General features: G+C 39.4%; 1 protein-coding gene across 1 annotated transcript in view; it reads right to left on the minus strand.

The window, feature by feature from the left end:
- LOC147023596 (1-phosphatidylinositol 4,5-bisphosphate phosphodiesterase beta-1-like) overlaps positions 1 to 20168 on the minus strand; it is a 435861-nt gene that overhangs the window by 192574 nt on the left and 223119 nt on the right. Inside the window, exons 4-5 of the mRNA XM_085889131.1 lie at positions 8824 to 8964; positions 530 to 609 (exon numbers count right to left, since the gene is read on the minus strand). Coding sequence (XP_085745257.1) covers positions 530 to 609; positions 8824 to 8964 — 221 coding nt within the window. The remainder of the gene's footprint in view (positions 1 to 529; positions 610 to 8823; positions 8965 to 20168) is intronic.

Raw genomic sequence — 20168 nt, forward strand, 5'->3', positions numbered from 1 at the left:
TATATATATATATATATATATATATATATATATATGTATATATATATATATATATATATATATATATATATATATGTATATATGTATATATATATATATATATATATATATATATATGTATATATGTATATATATATATATATATATATATATATATATATACATATATATATATATACATATATATTTGTTCCACCTCCTCCACTAACCCCACATACTCTCCCCCATGTCAGGCTGCTCCTGAAGAGAGTGGGTGTTTATCATGGTTATAAATAAGTGCTTTTTAATATTTTTGACATTTTTCTCAGATTGGAGCCATTGCTCATTAAGATCAATCTTGTAATCCAAATTTCATGATATTGGATTGGATCTTGGATTCTGCACATCATCAGTCTGGTTCAGATTGGAACACTAAAGAGGCAAAGCTAAACAGGTTTATTTATTGTTATTATCTTATTTTTTAATTGTTTACCACATATATTCCACACAGCCAGGAGGCTGAAGAGTTAGAGATGGGCATACAACTTACATTTTCTCCAGAAGCGTTTCACGAGAGGCATTCTGAGCCAGCAAGTTTGAAGCCAGAAGGAATATGCCGTCGGTCCATTCCTAACACAAAGTGGAAAAAATGTGTTTTTTTGTGGTATCTGAGGGTCATGAATACAATATACACATCAATTACAGGTGCATAAAGTTCAGTTTTTGGAATATTGTGTTTAAACGTGTGTTTTTTATTTTGTCAAAAGTAGAGAATGCAGACCACTACAGTATTTTGTTTTCAGACATTCAACTTTGCATTGCTTGAATTGTATTTCAGAGACAGTAACCCTCAGAGCTCACTGATGGATGATGTGTGCACAATATTTTCACACTTTTCAGGTAGCCTGAAAGAGCTAGCGAATCAATCGGATCGCGAATCAACGCGTGCATCGAACTGTAAACTCAGGTCGAAAAATGATTTTCCGGAGCTACATTTTAATTCTACAAACTCTTTTTACAACACATGCACGTACAGACAAACATTTGTCAACAAACAAACAAAAAAAGGCTTATCAATCTTGACTTGTAAATTGAAGCCATGCTCTTTCTGGTTGAGCTTGTTGGTATTAAATGTTTTGTCCAAAATTTAATTCAGAGCATTTGAATTATTTGCTGCTGTTAAATGCAGAGTTAACAAATCCATGTACTAAATAACACTTGTTTTCTGTTTTTTAAAAATACATCGTCAAGGCTCGTGGAAGATCGAGGACACACAACAGATGAGGACACAATACAACAAAGGGAACAGCAGGGCAGAGGGAGAAAGTAGACGGAGACAGACAAATAGTTAATGCAGGTAACGATGACATGTAGGGGAGAACGCAAAGGGTGAACAAGATGGATACATAAGCAAAATTTTGGAAGGGGTGGGGATGGTTTAACAGTTGTAGAAAAGATCATGGTTTTGAATGAGGGATGACTTGAGATGGTGGTGAACAACAGTCTTGAATATGTGAAGGGAAGGTGGTTCTACAGGTGGAAAAAAAAACGACGAACAGATGAGTAGAGGTGAGCAGTCGTTCTGGATTTAGGTAGTTTCATGAGAAGGGGGGTTGCTGGTGGACCACGTGCATCCTGCAGATACCTAGTTGAGGGGGGGGGAGGGGGTTGGGGGTTGACGATAAAGCATGGAGAAGACAGAGGGTGCAAGACCAGAAATGAGGTGGAAGAGAGACCACTGACCAGTTGGCAATGGTGAAGTGATAGGCCCATAGCCTTAGCTTCATTGCGAGAGATTCCACTAATCTTGAAAGCCTTGGTTTCCATGGTGGCAAGCTGAGCAAGGTGTGAGGCAGGGAAGTCAGCCCAGAGAGGAGAACAGTACTCCATCATGGTGCGGATGAAAGCCTTGTAGGTGGATAGGAGCTCAGGTGTGCCACGGAAGGACTTTGCATGACAGAGGATATCCAGTAGGCATCTGACTTTGGAGGCCAACTTTGAAATGTGGCTTGCCCAACAGAGATCATTGCTGAGAGCGAGACCCAAGAGATTGAGTGACTGAACATCTTTGAGAGGGTTGCTGAGAAAGTAGATGGGAGGGTTTGCGGCACGGTCCTTTTGGAGAGAGTGTGAGTTTGTGGGATTGCTCAGGATTGAAAGACATATTCCAAGTGTTTGACCAGTTTGTGATTTTGTCAAGGTCTGAGGAGAGGGAAGAGGCTGCTGCCTATCTGTCAGAAGGATGAGGGATGTCATGGCAAAGGGTGAAGTCAACAGCAAAGAGATAAAGAAAATTTTCTAGAGTCAGAGAGATCATTGCTGAAGATTAGGTATAATATGTGGCCTCGAACACTGCCTTGGGGTACTCCAGCCTTGACAGGGAGAGGAGAAGAAAGTGTTCTGTTGATAGCCACACGTTGGCTGCGAAAGTGAAGGAAGTTAGTAATCCAAGAGTGAAGTTGGCCTTGGATTCCATAGGCAGACAGTTTGGAGAGCAATCCCGGATGCCAGACTATATCGAAAGCTCAAAATATGTCCAGAGAGAAGGCCCTGATCTCATGTCTGATATTGAGAGCCTCCATCCATTGTTGGGAGAGTGGAAGTAGCATGTCCAAAGTAGAGTGACCAGGTCAGAATCCAAATCGATGATCTGAAATGAGGCTGCTGGAGAAAAGGTATGATTTATGTCAACTGTGATGATGGATTCCATGACCTTGATGATGAGGGGAAGTAAGCTAATTGGTCTGTAGTTAAGGTGATCTGTTTTTGCACCTTTTTATTTAATGCTGTGATGTTGGCTGATTTACAAGCAGATAAAAGATGGCCTATGGTAAAAGACAGGATGAAAAAAGTAGAGAGAGGACGTGCAAGAGCAGCAGAGCAAATTTTCAGGACACGTATTTAGTACAGGATGCCGTCCGGTCTTGTTACAGAGTCAGAGTGGAGGGTTGCCACAAAATTTTCCACCTTCTCAGGTGCAAAAGACATAGAAAATCAGGTGCAAAATCAGGAGAGAGAGAGAGAGAGAGAGAGAGAGAGAGAGAGAGAGAGAGAGAGAGAGAGAGAGAGAGAGAGAGAGAGAGAGAGAGAGAGAGAGAGAGAGAGAGAGAGGAGGGTGGGGGGTTAGGCCAAGGTCACATTTGCCACGGCGGCCGTGGGGTCTCCAAAATCTACGGCCACTAGCAATTATACGGCGCCACAGTATTTCCACGGTCACACAATGTAGCAGTCACATATGTTTTTATTTTTTGGGGAGCCGCACGGCGTATTTAGGCCGAAGTCACATTTGCCACGGCGGCCGTGGGGTCTCCAAAATCTGCGGCCACTCGCAATTATACGGCGGCCGCAGTATTTCCACGGTCACACAATGTAGTAGTCACATATGTTTTTATTTTTCGGGGAGCCGCACGGGGTATTTATAAATTGTGGAGAGCGAAAACGTGGGGTTGCTGTACGGTCTTTGATTTGATGTCGCACGGTGACCTTAGGGCGTTCCTGTGGCGGCCATAGAATTTTCAAGGCAGACGCAAGGTAGCCTCAAGGTGCCCGCAAGGTGACCGCAGGGGGGCCCGAAGGCGAACGTGCGGCCAGATGGACGGTAACAAATGGGATATATACATATATATATATATATATATATATATATATATATATATATATATATATATATATATGTATATATATATATATATATATATTTTTTTTTTTTTTAACCAGTTCTTTTGTTTCGGCTTGCCGACTTGCTACGGCGAACGTAGAAATTAAAAAAGTTATAACTCCGCGTTATAATTCCACGGCGACCTTACGGCCTGTAAAATATAGCCATATGGCGTCGGGCCACCCTGAGGCCACCTCAGAAACTCTGCGGCCGCCGCACGTTTCTGTCAATTCAGAGGGCGTACGGCCGCCGTATCCTCGCCATAGAGCAAATGTGACTTAGGCCTTCGGTCTTAGAAATTGTGGAGACCGAAAACGTGGGGTTGCCGTACGGTCTTTGATTTGATGTCGCACAGCGACCTTAAGGGGGCTCTGCGGTGGCCATATAATTTTCAAGGCAGACGCAAGGTAGCCTCAAGGTGCCCGCAAGGCGACTGCAGGGGGCCCTAAGGTGAACGTACGGCCAGACGGACGGTAATGAATGGGTAATTTGATTTTTTCATTTTTTACCATTTCTTTTGTTTTGGCTTGTCGAATTGCTACGTCGAACGTAGAAATGAAAAAAGTTATAACTCCGCGTTATAATTCCATGGCGAACTTACGGCCTGTAAAATATAGCCAAACGGCGTAGGGCCACCCTGAGGCCACCGCAGAAACTCTGCGACCGCCGCACGTTTCTGTCAATTCAGAGGGCGTACGGCCGCCGTATCCTCGCTGTAGAGCAAATGTGACTTAGGCCTTAGGGACACAAGATTTTGAAGCAAACACAGAGTTGAGGCAGAGGTCATAAATTTGGTGAGATGTTTTTAGTTTAATTGTTATTCCATGCAGTGAATTTCACCAATGACATTGGAATGTCTGTATGCATGATTATGCATGGGTTGTTTAATGGAAATTAATACTTGAGACTTTTATACACAAACTGTAAATGAAAACATTAGACCCGAGGAAAGTGAATGAAAGATGAATTACAAAATTTAAACCGACAATGCAATGGTCATTGATTAAATTGTTGTGAATTAGACAGACATTGGTTTTGCACATTAAAGACAGTCCTCCTCCTCGAAGATTCAAGTTTAATATTTTACAATATGAAAATAACAAACAAACAACAAAACAAAAAAACACTCTGAGGGAATAACAAAACAAGCAAGCAAGCAGAAACCAAACAAAAGTTATAAAAGAAAGAAAATTAAATCCATTCAGCCCTCTTTATTCGTGAGGGTTACTTTCCTGGAAAACCTCAAGAATGCAGAATTGGCAGACATGGATACCTTGGTTTAATGGGAAAATGGGGGAAGGGGGAGGGGTGATGATGCTAGGTTCCTGGGTCAGACGAAACATAGGGGGGAAATGGTAAATGTTAAACAACAATGACTAAAATAAATAAATTACAATGTGTATTTTATTTACGGATGATGATGATGATGATGATGATGATGATGATGATGATGATGATGATGATGATGATGATGATGATGATGGTGTTGGAGGGGAAGTCAGAAGGACGATTCATACCCACTGCGGATACACTCACACCTGAAGCCAGCCTATTTGACAAATCCACGTTTTCTCTCAAACTTATCACTTTATTGTCTCTTTTCATCACCTTCCCACTCATCTTATGCTTAAAGGCCATGATGAAGGCAATGAATAAGTGAGAAAATAGCATAAGTTCACGAGTATGAGTTTATAGGCACAGTGAGGTGTTTGCGTCGGAAACTGCTGTGAGAAGGAAGGACAGGGCGGGTACCGGGATGGAGTGCCCATGCTGCATGGTCTAACTGAATACAGTACTGTACAGCATAAGCATCTGTGCCCATACCACGCATGTCCCCAGTGTTGGTGGTAGGGTTGGTGGGAGGCAACATGGGGGTAGGACGATAGGGGCTCGCAAACTCATGAATAGTCGATGGGTCGCGAATTAGGAATTGGTATACATTTATCAATTCACAAATACTTTGAATTCACAAATACGGAGTGTTTACTGGAAATAAATCAATGCTTAGTAAAACAAAATTTAAATATCACTGAAAAGAGAGGCATTGTCTTAGCTTTTCAGCTTGCACTCATCAGGACAATTACAAGATACCAAAAGTCAAACATCAAAGCAATTTATGCTCACAGGTAGTTGCTGATTGGCACACCTAACGGACGTTGATTGGCTGACATTTATGCACATTATAGCTGTGCTACAGTGAGGGGATAGGATAACCCAAGCCCCCTCAATGCTGCAGTTGCAATAAAACAAGCGGAGTGCTTGAAAATAACGGGTGGGTATAAATTTTCTGTGCCACCAACTCAGGCCATGATTTTAAAGCAATCAGCACAATAGTGTTCTGTGCATTCTGGATCATTCAGTAGAAATCATCCGATTGCCAAATGGCAACGTTGAGCATGCATTTTGGTTAACATGGCTTTAACAATGGTTTTAGAACTTTGAGCGTGCATTGTGTTGTTTCAGCATGTATGGGCTGGTTGTACACGACCTGTAACTTGCCTGTTACGAATCACCAATGGAACATGTCGTTTTATTCGGCCCTGCAATCTTTGGGATGAACAGCCGACATACCTGACACTGCACCAGCACTGAAACTCATAAATAGCATTATTCAATTGTGTGGTAGGCAATACATCTTTCCAGATATGAGGGAGCATTTTATGAGAGGTAAGTATCACTCGAGTTGCGACCGCATGAGAGCAGTGCGAGATCGCTTACTTAACCGGTTATTCAAAATTTGTGCGATTTTACCTCTCCAAGCCAGCTTGAGATAGATCAGGCCATTCTTAAGTCAGAAGATAGTGGCCTTCAACCATCTGGCAATTTTGCGTGATACACACCTAATGTTGACTTGCTCAGGGTAGTCATTATCAAGTAGAATGGCTTTGTCACACTCAATTCCAGAAACAAGCTTACACGGTGAACAGATAGCTGAGGCTTTACTCACAAGAATGTGGATGAGGGAAATATTGTAATGAGTGGAACTGAAAGAGTTCCACCATGTATACTGACCAGTGAAGGCAGGCTTGTGATAGACGGTCAAGAATGTATCCTCTCATTTCTCGACTAGCACATCAAGAAAAGGCAGCATGTTCAGTTGCTCCCTGCACTGTGATGTGCAAGGAACTCAAAATTGCATTTTGGCAATCTGCTGAAGAATCCAGAATGTGCAGAAAACTATTGCACGAACTGTTTTTGAATGGTGGCCTTAGCTCGCCGTGCAGCACATTTACGCACACTTCAGACCACGTCTATACTCACATGAAATCCCAGTCATTGCAAGCAAAAAAAACTTCATGCCAGCATTCTGCTAATTTTTATGCAACGAACCATTGTGTGGGCTTGTGTTATCCTATCCCCTCGCTGCCGCATAGCTTTGACAAGCATGAATATTAGCCAATCAAGGTCTGTCATGAGATCAAATCCGCAATCACCTGTGAGCATAAATTGCTTCGATGTTTGATATATGGTATTCTTGCGATTATCCTGACAAGTACAAGATAAAAACTTAGGCAATGACTCTCTTTTCAGCGATATATAAAGAAAATCATATCCATAATAGTGTGCCAGTTCAACCTCTCTCAGGACATCATGGCATTCACATCTGGTCTCACATTTTACAGGTGAATATTTAACCTGCAGTCATTACTTTACTGTAGGGGGGTACTGCAAAAGCAGCCCTAAACCAGGGTATGAATTTATTATTTGTACTGGCACACAAGGCCATGCTCTATTCACAAGGTACGTGGTATCGCATAAATATGCATTTATGCGTACACTCACTCAAGCCAATGATGGATAGTCAAGCCTCATGCCAATAGCTGATAATCAGCTTCCTGCACAATGCAGTCATGGTGTCCTGACATGCAATTGTTCTGCCGTGTTTGCCAACATTCATTTTTTAAGCTAATGTGTTAGCATTTCAACTGGCCTTTTAATGTCTGCCTCAGTTAGCCTTTCGAGGCAGGAATAACCATGAACACAAACACATTTCAACGTTTGTGTAAATGCATCATGTATTAATCCAAATCTTCAAATTTACCATTTTGTATTAATCACGGAAGATGGCTATGCATTTTTGACACTATGCATAACAGCATTTAATGTCAAATGCCTTGCACAATGTAAAAGGCTTCATTTGTCACTTTTAATAATCCAATAATTTTTTTGTTGTTCTTTGTTTCTTATTTTCATATTGTATAATATTAAACTTGAATCTTCGAGGAGGAAGACTGTCTTTAATGTGCAAAACCAATGTCTGTCTAATTTACAACAATTTAATCAATGACCATTGCATTGTCTGTTTAAATTTTGTTATTCATCTTTCATTCACTTTTCTCAGGTCTCATGTTTCCATTTACAGTTTGTGTATAAAAGTCTCAAGTATTAATAAGTTTAATGACTTCACTTGGTCATGGTATCAGGACCTAACAGACAGCAGAAGTTCAAGGCAAAAATCCAACTTCCTGCTCCCTGCTGAGTGTGTGAAGTCGAAATTCTTTGAAGAAACTCCAGTAATCAAGGTGTACTTTTATCAGCTGCCTGTCTAAAATCCTGATAAATAATTGGCTATTCTAAAGTACGGTGAGAAGGGAAGGAATAATTTGCTTTAGATAAGAGTATCTATATCACTTCATTCATCACCACAGTCATCTGACTGGTGTCCAGCATCACAAATCAAGAATAGTCCTTCTCTCGAGTTGTACTTTTTGTTGACATCTCCCTGTCTTGTGCCGAATTGTCAAAGTGGCCCTTCATTTGAACAAATCTAAGGAGACTACAATACCGCAGAAGACCATGATTGTTCGTGTATATTATTGAAACTATACATACATTTTATCGTCATTGTTGTGGCAGATTTACGCAAGTATATCTTCGATAACCACCCAAAATTAAGGCTTAAATTATTAATCAAAATTACTATAAATGTTATAAAATGCAAATATGCCCTCAGCTTCCAAAAGCCACAATATGCACTTCAGAAAATATCCAAAGCAAATGGGTTTCTCATAAATGTAATGTAAATTCCATTCATGCTCAACTTAACTTGTCATTGGATATTTTCTTAAATACAATTCAGAATCTCAGCCAAAGAAGCACAATCATGCCCTCCCACCTTTTCCCATACCTCCTCCCTCCCTCTCAACTTCCATTTGCCAAATACGATATTTAGGCTTGACACTCACCTTGGCTATTTCCTCTGAAAATGCAATGAAACTGAGGAATGTGAGGTTCACAAAATCAGATCCATACACCACCGTGACAGTTCGCTTTTCCAAGCGAACCTCTGTATTTCCAGACTCAAACATTTCACGTAGCTTACCATCCTGAGGGATTGAAAGGAGAATATAAGTGTCAGAATGAATTGCATATACTGTTCAAGCCCACATTGCACATCCATATCTTGAAAAAAACAACAAACAAAGAAACAAACAAATAACAATTATTTCACCACTTAATAAAGCTAAACTGTACAAAAGCTGCTTGGAGATGTTAAAAGCTGTCTCATAGTGATAAGGGAAAGTAGCCGAAACACGTGTTTGAAATAAAGGTGGCCTGAACATCTACAAGAACAAAATATCTTTCAATAAATAAATTTCCAAAAAAATATACATTTATTCATTTCTGAACAAGATATTTCGAGAAACAATATAACCTACCAACCTTTTGTGGGGTCCAACCTGATAATTATGCTTCTACTGTCAGACCCTGGTTTACGTCAGGGATGCGTTCCTGAAAAGTGTGACGAATATCGAGACAACATAAATCAAAGCAATTTTTCAAATAAGAGTTTAAGGAATAAGGGGGGGATGCATTGCTAATGTCGCCACTTCTTTGAACGAATGTCACCGGAAGTACGGCCACCAAGAATGCCATGATGCCGTCCTGTATGGCAAATGGTTTGACACAAGTCTACTTTTGACTGGGCCAAATGGAATAGTCAAGTAGCTAATCCCCCAAAATGACCCGAAGCGTAACATTTCACACAAATGCGGTTTTTTTTTTTTTGCTCTCAGTGGTCGTTGGACATGTTGACTTGTTGGACATGACATAATCTGATGGGTCATTTTTTTTTCGAGGTCATGCCCTTTCCCCCTCCCCTCTCACAATGCAAAATAATTTCACTAAACCTGTAACTTCCTACAAACCAGTCAAGTTTGGAATCAAATTAAAGGTTTTAACTTGTACATTGTGATACTGTTGATTATTCGTCCTCTTCCGATTTCACAGGAGGGACTACAGGTTTGCTCTCAATCTATCTAAAACCTGCGGTTTTTCACTCTTTTCCCATACCTTTTAACATATTCAACTGAATCTTGGTATATGGCTTTATTATAATAAGTTACAGAAAAAGTTCGAGTTTCACAGCAATTCATAAATTTTTCAGAGTTTATGCCCTTTTTGGACTTAGAAAATACCACATCGGTAGGGGACATGGATTGCAAAGCAATTCTCGCTCGTGTTACTGCATGTTGTATGTTCCCAAGTATAACAAAGTCGAACAATAATAATAAAATCATCCTCCTCTTAACCCTCCCCCTCCAAATCCTAAGGCACACAACAGACCATATGATGTTTTTTTTTTTTTCCAAGTGGAAATTATGGGTGGAGTCAGGTGAACTCTTCAACCAATGGGTGGAACAGAATGTTACAGACAGATGAACAGACACACGAGCAAGCATATTATTATGATGAGCAATATCATTCTTACATTTTGTCTTCATTGTGTATCGATGAGGTGATTTCTCCATTGAGAAAGAGTCATCAGATATCCCTACTTCTTCTTTCCAGGTGTGAAGACATCGAGAAGAGCACCAGCATAGAATTGCATCATTTGACTGTTTCTTTATGTGCCAGAAAGATGATCCATGAATCAGAGGTGGACCAGCCAGGATAAAGAAAATAATTTATTCAAGCATTTCCAAGAAAGATGTACTGCATTTGGAACTAAGACGTAGACTGAAAGAAAATGCAAACTAACAAATCAATCTCCATAACACCGATGTCTCAACATGCAGTATACCTTATCTTCACATATCAAGCGATATCTGAAACGCACGGGGTCAGAGATAGCCCAACTGAGTCAACACCAAAAAAGAAAAGTCAGGTCTGAACATCCTTTGTTCGACTTTGAGAAACATTGTCTCATACTGTATGTGGACAGGCTTGTATTCCAAAGGATCCAAAACATCCAGATCGTTGGAGGAAATTTGTCTGTTGCCAGACTTTTGCTAAAAAAAAAAGCTCTTTTCAAGATTTCAGCTCTTCTCAAGACATGTGCCGAAAGTGGGGATGATGTTGCGAAGCAAGTGTGATTAAGGATCCAGGGAGCAATCAGTAATTTTCATGCATCCGATGCCCAATATCATTACAATTGCAACATCGCATTCATTGAACAACGTAATATTGTGGCTGTTTCTCGTGCATCTCTGGACAGCGAGCTCGACACAGCAGACTGTGCATTTGAACACATTGTTGTTACAATGGAAGATGATGGAACTCAGTTGCAATCCATGATTTGGATTGTGAAGGCATTTCCTTATGCCCATCCAATACACACATGCACTGCTACTACCAGATACTGCTCATCAACTTCTGAGGACACATCACTCTCTGCTATTGTGCTGAGCAATGAGTGAGCGGGATTTATTGACCAATTTTGCCCTAAAGGGTAATTGTTAATGATATAGTGTAATTTAATAATTATTATCATTTATGAATTTTAAGGGGATAACAAACAAATTCTGAAAATGGACAATGGGCCAGAAAGAAGAAAATTGTGGGTTTGATACATTTTCATACATACTTTGGAAATTATAAAAAATGACAAAAGTGTCTTAGAAACTGGTTTGAATCATTGAACTGTTTACAAGACTGGAAGGATTATGGCTGTTCATGTTGCATGCACCATTGTGTCACCACCACACGGCCCCTTCTCTACGCACACGCCATCATGTTGCTATGTCCGGTGAATGATTCACCGCAGCCCGTGCTGCGTAATGTTAGAAAGTGTTCACATCAACTTTGCCTTTCAACGAAAAATTAACATTCAAAATTCAAGATCTCCTGAAAATTTATCACGTGAGTCAAAAAACAATATATCCGCTACGAGTGGGCCTACCAAGATGGTGCCTGGTAACGACAAATTCACACTGCTCATAATCTTTCCAGTCTTAAATACAGTTCAATGGTTTTAACTTCTAGAAAACCATCTATCTTTGTACATTTCTGGGAATTCCCCTCAGAAAATTGATAATTATTGGTGAAAGTATCTCAGGAGTTCCTGGCCCCAGAATCCCATAGTTCCATCTATCCATCCATTGGGACCACACTCTGTGCAGTGTTGGTGCTGCCGAAGCAGTCTCCTTGGTTGTTGGGCACAATCCTGGACGGCTCGCCACTCCGCCACAGGATACCAGCAAGCTGGCACTCAGAAGGATGACAGGCAGAGTCAATCCCACCTGGTATTAATTCAACAGCCAAGTGCGATTTGAATTCAGGATCCAAGGATCCCAAGCCTACCACCCTAACCGTTAAGCCAACACCAGGCACCCCATAATTATACTACTTAAAGTATCATACAATATTTAACTAGAAAGCATGTACAAATGCAAAGCCCGTCCGTTTTGTAGTCAGGATTCTTCTTCCGTATGCCAAACGACACCTATGACCTTTTGACCAAATTATTAATTTGTCTTCTCCATATTCTCATATGGAGCTGTCCTTTGTTGGTTTAATGGTTAAGGTGTTTGTATGAGGATGGGGAGAAGGGGGGAGGGTGAGAAGGACGGTTACTAAATAAAAAACAAACTTTTGTTTTGTCGGAATATTGATCATTTTGGAAGTAAGTAATATTTGCCAACTAACAGAAGTCTAAAACATCTGTAAACTTGAATGGCACTCTGTAGGGCACATACCTCCACCAGGCTGAACAGTTTAAGTTCTGCATCCCAATTAAAAAGCTGGATCTGCAGCCAGACTTTAACCAAAATATAATCAGCTTGTTCTTGTCACCTACCCAACTCATCCACAAAGTTTTGTCACAATCCATCCACAACCTTTTGAAATATCATTCTATTTAGAGGTTTGGTTTTTTTTGTCCCATCCTTTCAATGGCGAAGAATCACTTAAATTCTAGTGTCTGGATCCGGATCCGTATCCAGATCTTCACCAAAGCAAATCATTTAATCATTGGATCACACACCCATCCTATCCACCAAGTTTCGTCCGAATCCATCTATAACTTTTTGAGATACCATGCTCACAGACAGGACAGACAAACAGGGGTGAAAATATAACCTCTGTCCACCTATGGTGGCAGAGGTAAAAAATATATACACCTGAAGTACTTTAAAATCTTTGCATGTACAATGTTTGACAATCTAACCTGATGAAAATGTTCTTTCAAAGATCGAGTTACTACAAGCCAGCAAGATGCTGGCGCATGCTTATAAGAAATACTTTGAAAGGAAAACAGCACCCAGCAATGCCATTCCACAGCTTCAGAAGAACATCCATCGATTTCTGATGAAGGGAGAAACGTATTTTCATTCCACTGCAGACTATATTGGAAAGGGTCTGGACACTACAACGTCCAAAGCTCAGAAGTCAAATAAAATTAGCAGCAAGGGCATTTTATCACGTAAAAGTTAATTAAAACACACAATTCTCTTACGTCCCTAAGCCTATGTTTATAGGAATTAATCCAGCCATTTACAAAGGATTTCTGGCATATAAAGCTCATGCCACACAACGGGAAGCCAGGATGCAATACAATATAACCATGCGTCTGAACCCTCGGGACCAAATGTGAAACCGGCGCTACTGCTCCCGAACCACAGGAAACCAGACAATTTGTGTCAAAAGTACTCGCACAAGAAAACAACAAATGCTTCATGCACAATTCCAGCAGTACCGGGTGCTGAATGCATTGTTTGCAAAAAGGTTCCTCGTATGTGCCGGCTCAACAGGCAGCTTACAGATCTCCAGATCTCCAACAGCTCACCGAACACCACGATTCACACCAAGGGCGCTCATTCTCGCAGAGAAGAACTGATGCTGCAAATGTCAGCATGTTGCCTTTTAACTTTCAAAGGATCTCTTTTGGGATTGGATTTCTTGAAAGCAAAATTATTGACAACCCTCCTGTCTGAAGTGGCTTTTGTGTGCCATCTCCATTGGGGCATTCACAGTGCATCACACAGTAGGATCATCATGAGTCCATGCAGCAAGTCGAAGGCTTTTAAAGATCACCGAATGGGGTAAATGGTAAAAAAATAAAAATAAAAAACGTTTTGCAGAACACAATGTCAGCAATTCGGAAGATTATCACGAAAATTTATTTTTAACACGCCTACGGTAAATTAAGGCTTTCTCTTTTTCATCCTTTACCCTTCTCTCACCTCTGTGTATTATTGTCCCGTATCCACTTTGCCCTATCTTGTCCGTCAAGTCTTTGTTCTCTGTTGTTCTGCTCTTCCAAGACCCTTGACACTTCTAAATACACTTGTGAAAATGATGTTCTCGATAAAAACTACGGAGCAAAAGTGCTCAAGAAGATTCAAAATTTAGCCTCATGCAAGGAGAAAAAGCAAAATGGTGATAATGAACAAGGAGTTGTAACAAAAGTAGATTTGTTACACAATGGACTGGACAAGTTTGATAGCTTGTGAAATTGTTTCAAAATACAGCATTGTCCATTCAGCTAGCAGAGTGACTTGGAACACTCAATCCTCAGTCTTAAGTATCACAAGATGTGTCATGTCACTAAGACCAATGCCCAGTGAAGATGCACACGGTCCATTTTTGGTTCAATTGCAGTTAAATGTACAACTCAAAAGGTTGAAATTTGAAAAGGATGAACTTTCCTACAAAGGTGTTTTATTGGCACTCCAATAACTCATAATTTGCACATCGCTGAATGTTGATTGTGACTACGTTTCCCTCTATCCACAAGAACATTTCTTCTCAAAACTCCCCATCACCCCCTCAATCTCCAACACCTTCATTAATATAAGCTGTCATTTAAAAACAAAAACTGTATGCCATTAGTATACCGAATGGGTCCAGTATTTAATCCAAAAAGTTTGGAGCTCAGTTTCCCTCATTGTGAATGCTTCCGTTGCCAATCCAGTGAATTGATGGAAAATCCAATTAAACTGCTTCAGTGGTCTTCATGGAGGGATAAAAACAAAGCTTCCAATCGCCCACGTGCAATCAACCTGACACCAAGACTCAGAGCCCCCAATAAAACACATTCCTTTGCAATGTGCACAACTATATACACCATGCCTGTTAAACATTATTTCACGAATTTCCCATCTGTTTCTGAACGCTTCTTCATAAACGGTCATTATTACTTGCATTTATCATATCGACATCATTAATTATTTAAGGACAATGAACAATGTCACCAATACAGCAACATGTTGTCACTCACCACTGCAGGGGCAAAAGGGCAACACAACTAGTTGTGAATGCTGCCACAGCTGAGAATTACCCTGGACAGGTCACTTCTTCAGAGGGTGAGGCCAAAGTGGCCAGAAGCAAAAGAAAAAAAAATACAATTCAATCAGTGTACCACAGCACAATTGGCTCTTTTTCAGATGGTATCATGGGATCTTTAACATCCAAAATTAAATCTGAGCAGATGGGGCAGAAACCCTGCAACCCAACAAAATATAATGGAGCAAGTGTGTATGTATGTATGTATGTATCATCAGTGGCTCATCCAAGAGGATTTGACCGAAGAAGCTGAAACTTTCAGGCATTAATGAGGGCACCTTGAAGTTGTGCAACTGCAAGTTTTGTTTGATTCCATCAAGTTTTGAAAAACAAAAAAAATTTTCACCCATCTTGGCATTTTTTTTCCTTTGGGGGGAGGGTGGGTGCAATTTGAATTATCCAAGCTTTATATACGCATATAAACTTTAAATATATATATACGCATATAAACTTTTTACGCATATAAACATAAAACATTTATATACGCAACCACAATGTATTATATACGCACATAAACAGTACACATGTTTTCGCTTTGCATACGCAATCAGGGTTATTTATATTTCCGAGATGATCGAGGCAGTGGCTTGTTGCCTATACACCGCCCAAATAAAGGGATGTGTCAGAAGAATGTGTTTCATGCTTGGAACAAGATCGCCCATACGGTGGGTACTCTGGTATGATATTAATAATCATAAAGACAATAACATGATCCCCTCCCAACCCCTCCCTCACCACCATCCCCCATTACCTGTCAGCTCCTAGTGGGAGCAGGTGCTTCTCGTAAGAATAATACAGCTTCATTTAAAAAAAAAAACTTACATAGAAACGTCACATTTAAACATATGTTGGCCTGTTTGGTCTGGGATACCAGGCACAAATCCCATATGGTCGATTGTCACGAAACTGCGCATTTTAGGGTCCGGAGGACATCTGCACCAAATTAAGGCTATAATTATAAGTTTCTGTGGTCTTACAGAAAACATGTTGAGGGATCCATGGGAGAATTTGGGCACCTTAACTCCGAAAATTGAAATTTTCACAACGCATTTAAATTATGTGTGGTGACTGCTTGAAACTATGAGTATGCATCTAATTAATCACACGAAGAAACAGTTACTTCTGTGTAATATATAACTGACCTATTATATATCAATTTTTATCTATATACAATAAGTATGTGCTTGTGATTCAGTAATAAATGTGACTGAGAAATGGTTTTGTTTAAAAGTAGAACATAATTGCATTTTGTGTTATTAAAAATCAATTTGTTTTTATAAACATGACCTTATATCAGTTCTCACCATTACCGGGGCAGTTCAGTGTTCATAAATAAATACATCTTAGGCTATCTAGAAGAGTCTGGGTGGTCAAATAAGGTATGACTTGTGCACACAGGACATCAATATTTAAAGTTGGAGTAGATATATTAATGCATATTCATGGTTTCATTTAGATTTATATCGGTTATTTTCTCTGTAAAGTAGAGTAACTTAGAATTGAGAATACTGATCCACCATAACATATTACAAGGTATTTATATGCTTATCCAACACTCTATCCTCTCTACTAAGAAGGTGTATGTAGCAAATGAGTAAACAATTTTTTTTCATTAATACATTAAGGCATACATATTCATGGTTTCAAATTTAATGATAAATGATTGACACAAATGTTCCTGAAATAACAAACATTTAATTTGAGGCATGTAAAATCATGAAATACAAGCACAAGTACCACATCTGTGTGGGAAGGCCTTAGTATCTTGAAATAATGAACATATGCTCTGAAGAAATGATGCATACTCATGGTTTCATGCATATGCATGGTTTCAGGTTAGGCAGAAATTGCAATAAATGATCTGTGGTGATACATCCACAGATTTGGAATTAAGCATATATTAAGGGTGATGTATTACCCTTATGGTAACTTAATATCTCTTACTAATGTTTTAATCCCTGGACACAGTGAATAATCAAAAGGTATACTCATGGCTTCAGTAGAAACTGCCCCAAATCAGGTTGATCTCACAATTAATTTTATTATCAAGTATTTCTATTCAAAATATGGTTTATGCAAATTGCCTTAACTATTTTGCAAAGTTTACTGTGATAGAACTGTTTTATAGGTATATTCTATGTAGGATTAGTGCACAGAAAAGAGTGCATACTCATGGTTTCACATAAATTCCCCATCATAAAAATGTTTGCCAAAATTTAGGGTCTATACCAAACATATTCGTGTTTGTGTCAACATAAATACACATATATGGCATCATAATTAAATTCTATTTGGATGCCTAACATACCCTGATGCACTTATAAAATGCAATTTATAATAATTATTGCAAATTAAAAGAAAAAAATACCTCAAATACGACACATGATTACTCCTAGTTTTCAGAGTGTTCATCAAAAACATATAAAACTAGGTATCCCCTGAAAGGTGTGATCAAAACATATGCATACAGCATATATATGTTAGTATAACTAATATATTAAGAGCAGTCGAGCCCCAAAACCTGTTGGACGCAGTTTTGTGACAATCGACCATATACTTAAAGGTCCCATGACACTCAAAATTTTCTGGTTATTTATATATTAAGTTGACCTTCCTAGTGAAGAAATCACCCATGTTTCTTTATTTAAATCAACAATGGGATAATTACACCAATATTTCGAACATTTGTGGAGCTTTTCACAATTTGCTATGCCCCACCCCTCAAAAAAGTTGAGTTCAGCAAACCACAGGTCACGTGACCGTTGACGTCATCTCCAGAACGCGACTTGCTCAGAGTGGATTGATGAGACGTCGCACGCCGTATAAAGTACGAACAAATGGATTGTGCACATGTGTTTGCTATCTCACTGATCGTCTTAATTCCTGTGATTGTTTCGCGGAAAATAAATTCTGCTTCTGAGCCGTGTATGCACAACAATCAGGAGGCAATTATTTATCCCTTTACTACCTTGTCGTAGTCGTGTACAAATCCAATACATGTATGCACAATAAAGGGCTATACCATGTCCACAAAATATAAAATGTGACTGTTGAACCTTTCCATTAAAAAAGAAACTTACAGGGACATACAAGTAAAATACTAAAGATTAATATTGCATCATTTCAAGGTGCAAGGAGATCATTTTAAAATCAATGTGAAAAACCTGCACGCACATTTTGCAGCTTATTGAATTGTTCGTTGAAATCAGCCTGCTGGGATAGGTACGATTCCACATACATGCAAGCCAGGTATGGCTGCACTCGACATAAATGGGTTTATTCTAAAGTGAAGGTACTGTTTCCATTGGCTTGCTATTCATTAACATTTAGCCAAAATGCTGTAATAAATGAACAGGGAAAAATATGTTGGCACAACTATGAAAGACAAATTTATCTGTACTATTACACGACCTCATAGCCTCGGGACTCTTACGCATTGACTTATACATTGTGTGCATGCTAATACAAGTTACTTGTCAACTCTAGAGTCTCGACGAGTCCGATAAATCCGTCATCCGTCCGACAAATCTGACATGCTGTAGCTTTCTTTTATTATTCTCTTTTCTTCATTGTTTTCTACTGGCGCTACATGACGACAGTAGGAATAAAATAAATAAAAATGCAACAGAACGTCAGATTTATCGGAATACTCGAGACAATTGTGTCGCAATGTGTGTTCTGCACACAAGTTTTCATCGTATCAGGACAGCGAGATTGCTTCATTTTATGCGCAGAGAGATACGGCCGATGACATGGGCTGGCCTTGCTTGCTATTCATTCGCTGCGGTGCAACATGTTCGCTGCGTTGCGCTGGTCATGTCACTTCACTAAAATATTTATGATATCGAGCAGTATGCAAGTAGAATTTACATTATTGAATTACGAATAGGATTTAGTCTAACCAGTTGTTATTGCCAAGTCTTCCTTCAATGTCCTCCCGATCATCATGAACTCTGGGAATTTCATCGGCAGTTTCCTCTGCTTGTCCTGCTTGGGGCTCGAACTGGTAAGGCCGTATTCCATTTCCAGCTGCCTGAACTTCACCTCCCGCGACTACATTATCTGACAATTCTCCATCTGATTCAGACCAAAATCCTTCATTTCTCTCACACTCACTGTCGCTACCAGACAAATCAAAGTCCATGTCATCAATTATTCAAAACCAAATGTTTGATTTTTTTAAAGCATAAATGAACGAAGTGTTTGAGTCGACCAATCGAATGTGGAAACACACAGGAAGCCAATACAATCACGTAGACCACCAACCCAAGTAATTTACGTGCAGCCTTTGTTGTTCTGGAGATGACGTCATGTGGGTTACGCCTCTTTCAGTGGATTTCGGCAGAATTTTTAGGGGCGCTCCCGAAGACGTTTGATTTTTTAATTTTACAGAACGAGTATTGAGAAAAAAAACATTGTCAGATCAGAAATCACGATGAAAAACTCCTATCGGACATATATATATATATATATATATATATATATATATATATATATATATATATATATATATATATATATATATATATATATATATATATATATATATGCAATTTCAGTACTTTTGAGTGTCATGGGACCTTTAATGTTGTCTCCAAAAGTGCCTGGGATTTATGATAGTGCCTTATAAGTGTGGTTGTGTTTCACATGAGTAGTGGATAGTTATAAGCCAATTATGAGTGAAGCTCCATCATCTTAAGACACTTGGTGATGAAGGTGGAGTAGTCTATGAGGTCTTGTGCCACACTCGGGACGTTGGCTGAGTAGCTCAAACTGTGGATGATGTAAGGGAGCATCCCCTTGCCTCATTTCTGAAGATATGAGTTGTCTTCAATATGGTTCAGCAGTCGCTCAAGGAATGCTGAGTGAAGTGGACTGCCTCCCAATATACCAAATACTTTGTAGAAGATAATCGACAGAATTTCCTCAACTAAACAAAAGTTACAATGGATACAATAGGACGTCAAGGAACTATATTGCCAAACCAAGTATATGATTCACATGGAGAGTAGCATCTGCAAGAGGC

The sequence above is a fragment of the Eptatretus burgeri genome, chromosome 7 (assembly GCF_056783735.1).
Source record: "Eptatretus burgeri isolate ZD-2024b chromosome 7, Ebu_testis_v1, whole genome shotgun sequence".
NCBI lineage: Eukaryota > Metazoa > Chordata > Myxini > Myxiniformes > Myxinidae > Eptatretus > Eptatretus burgeri.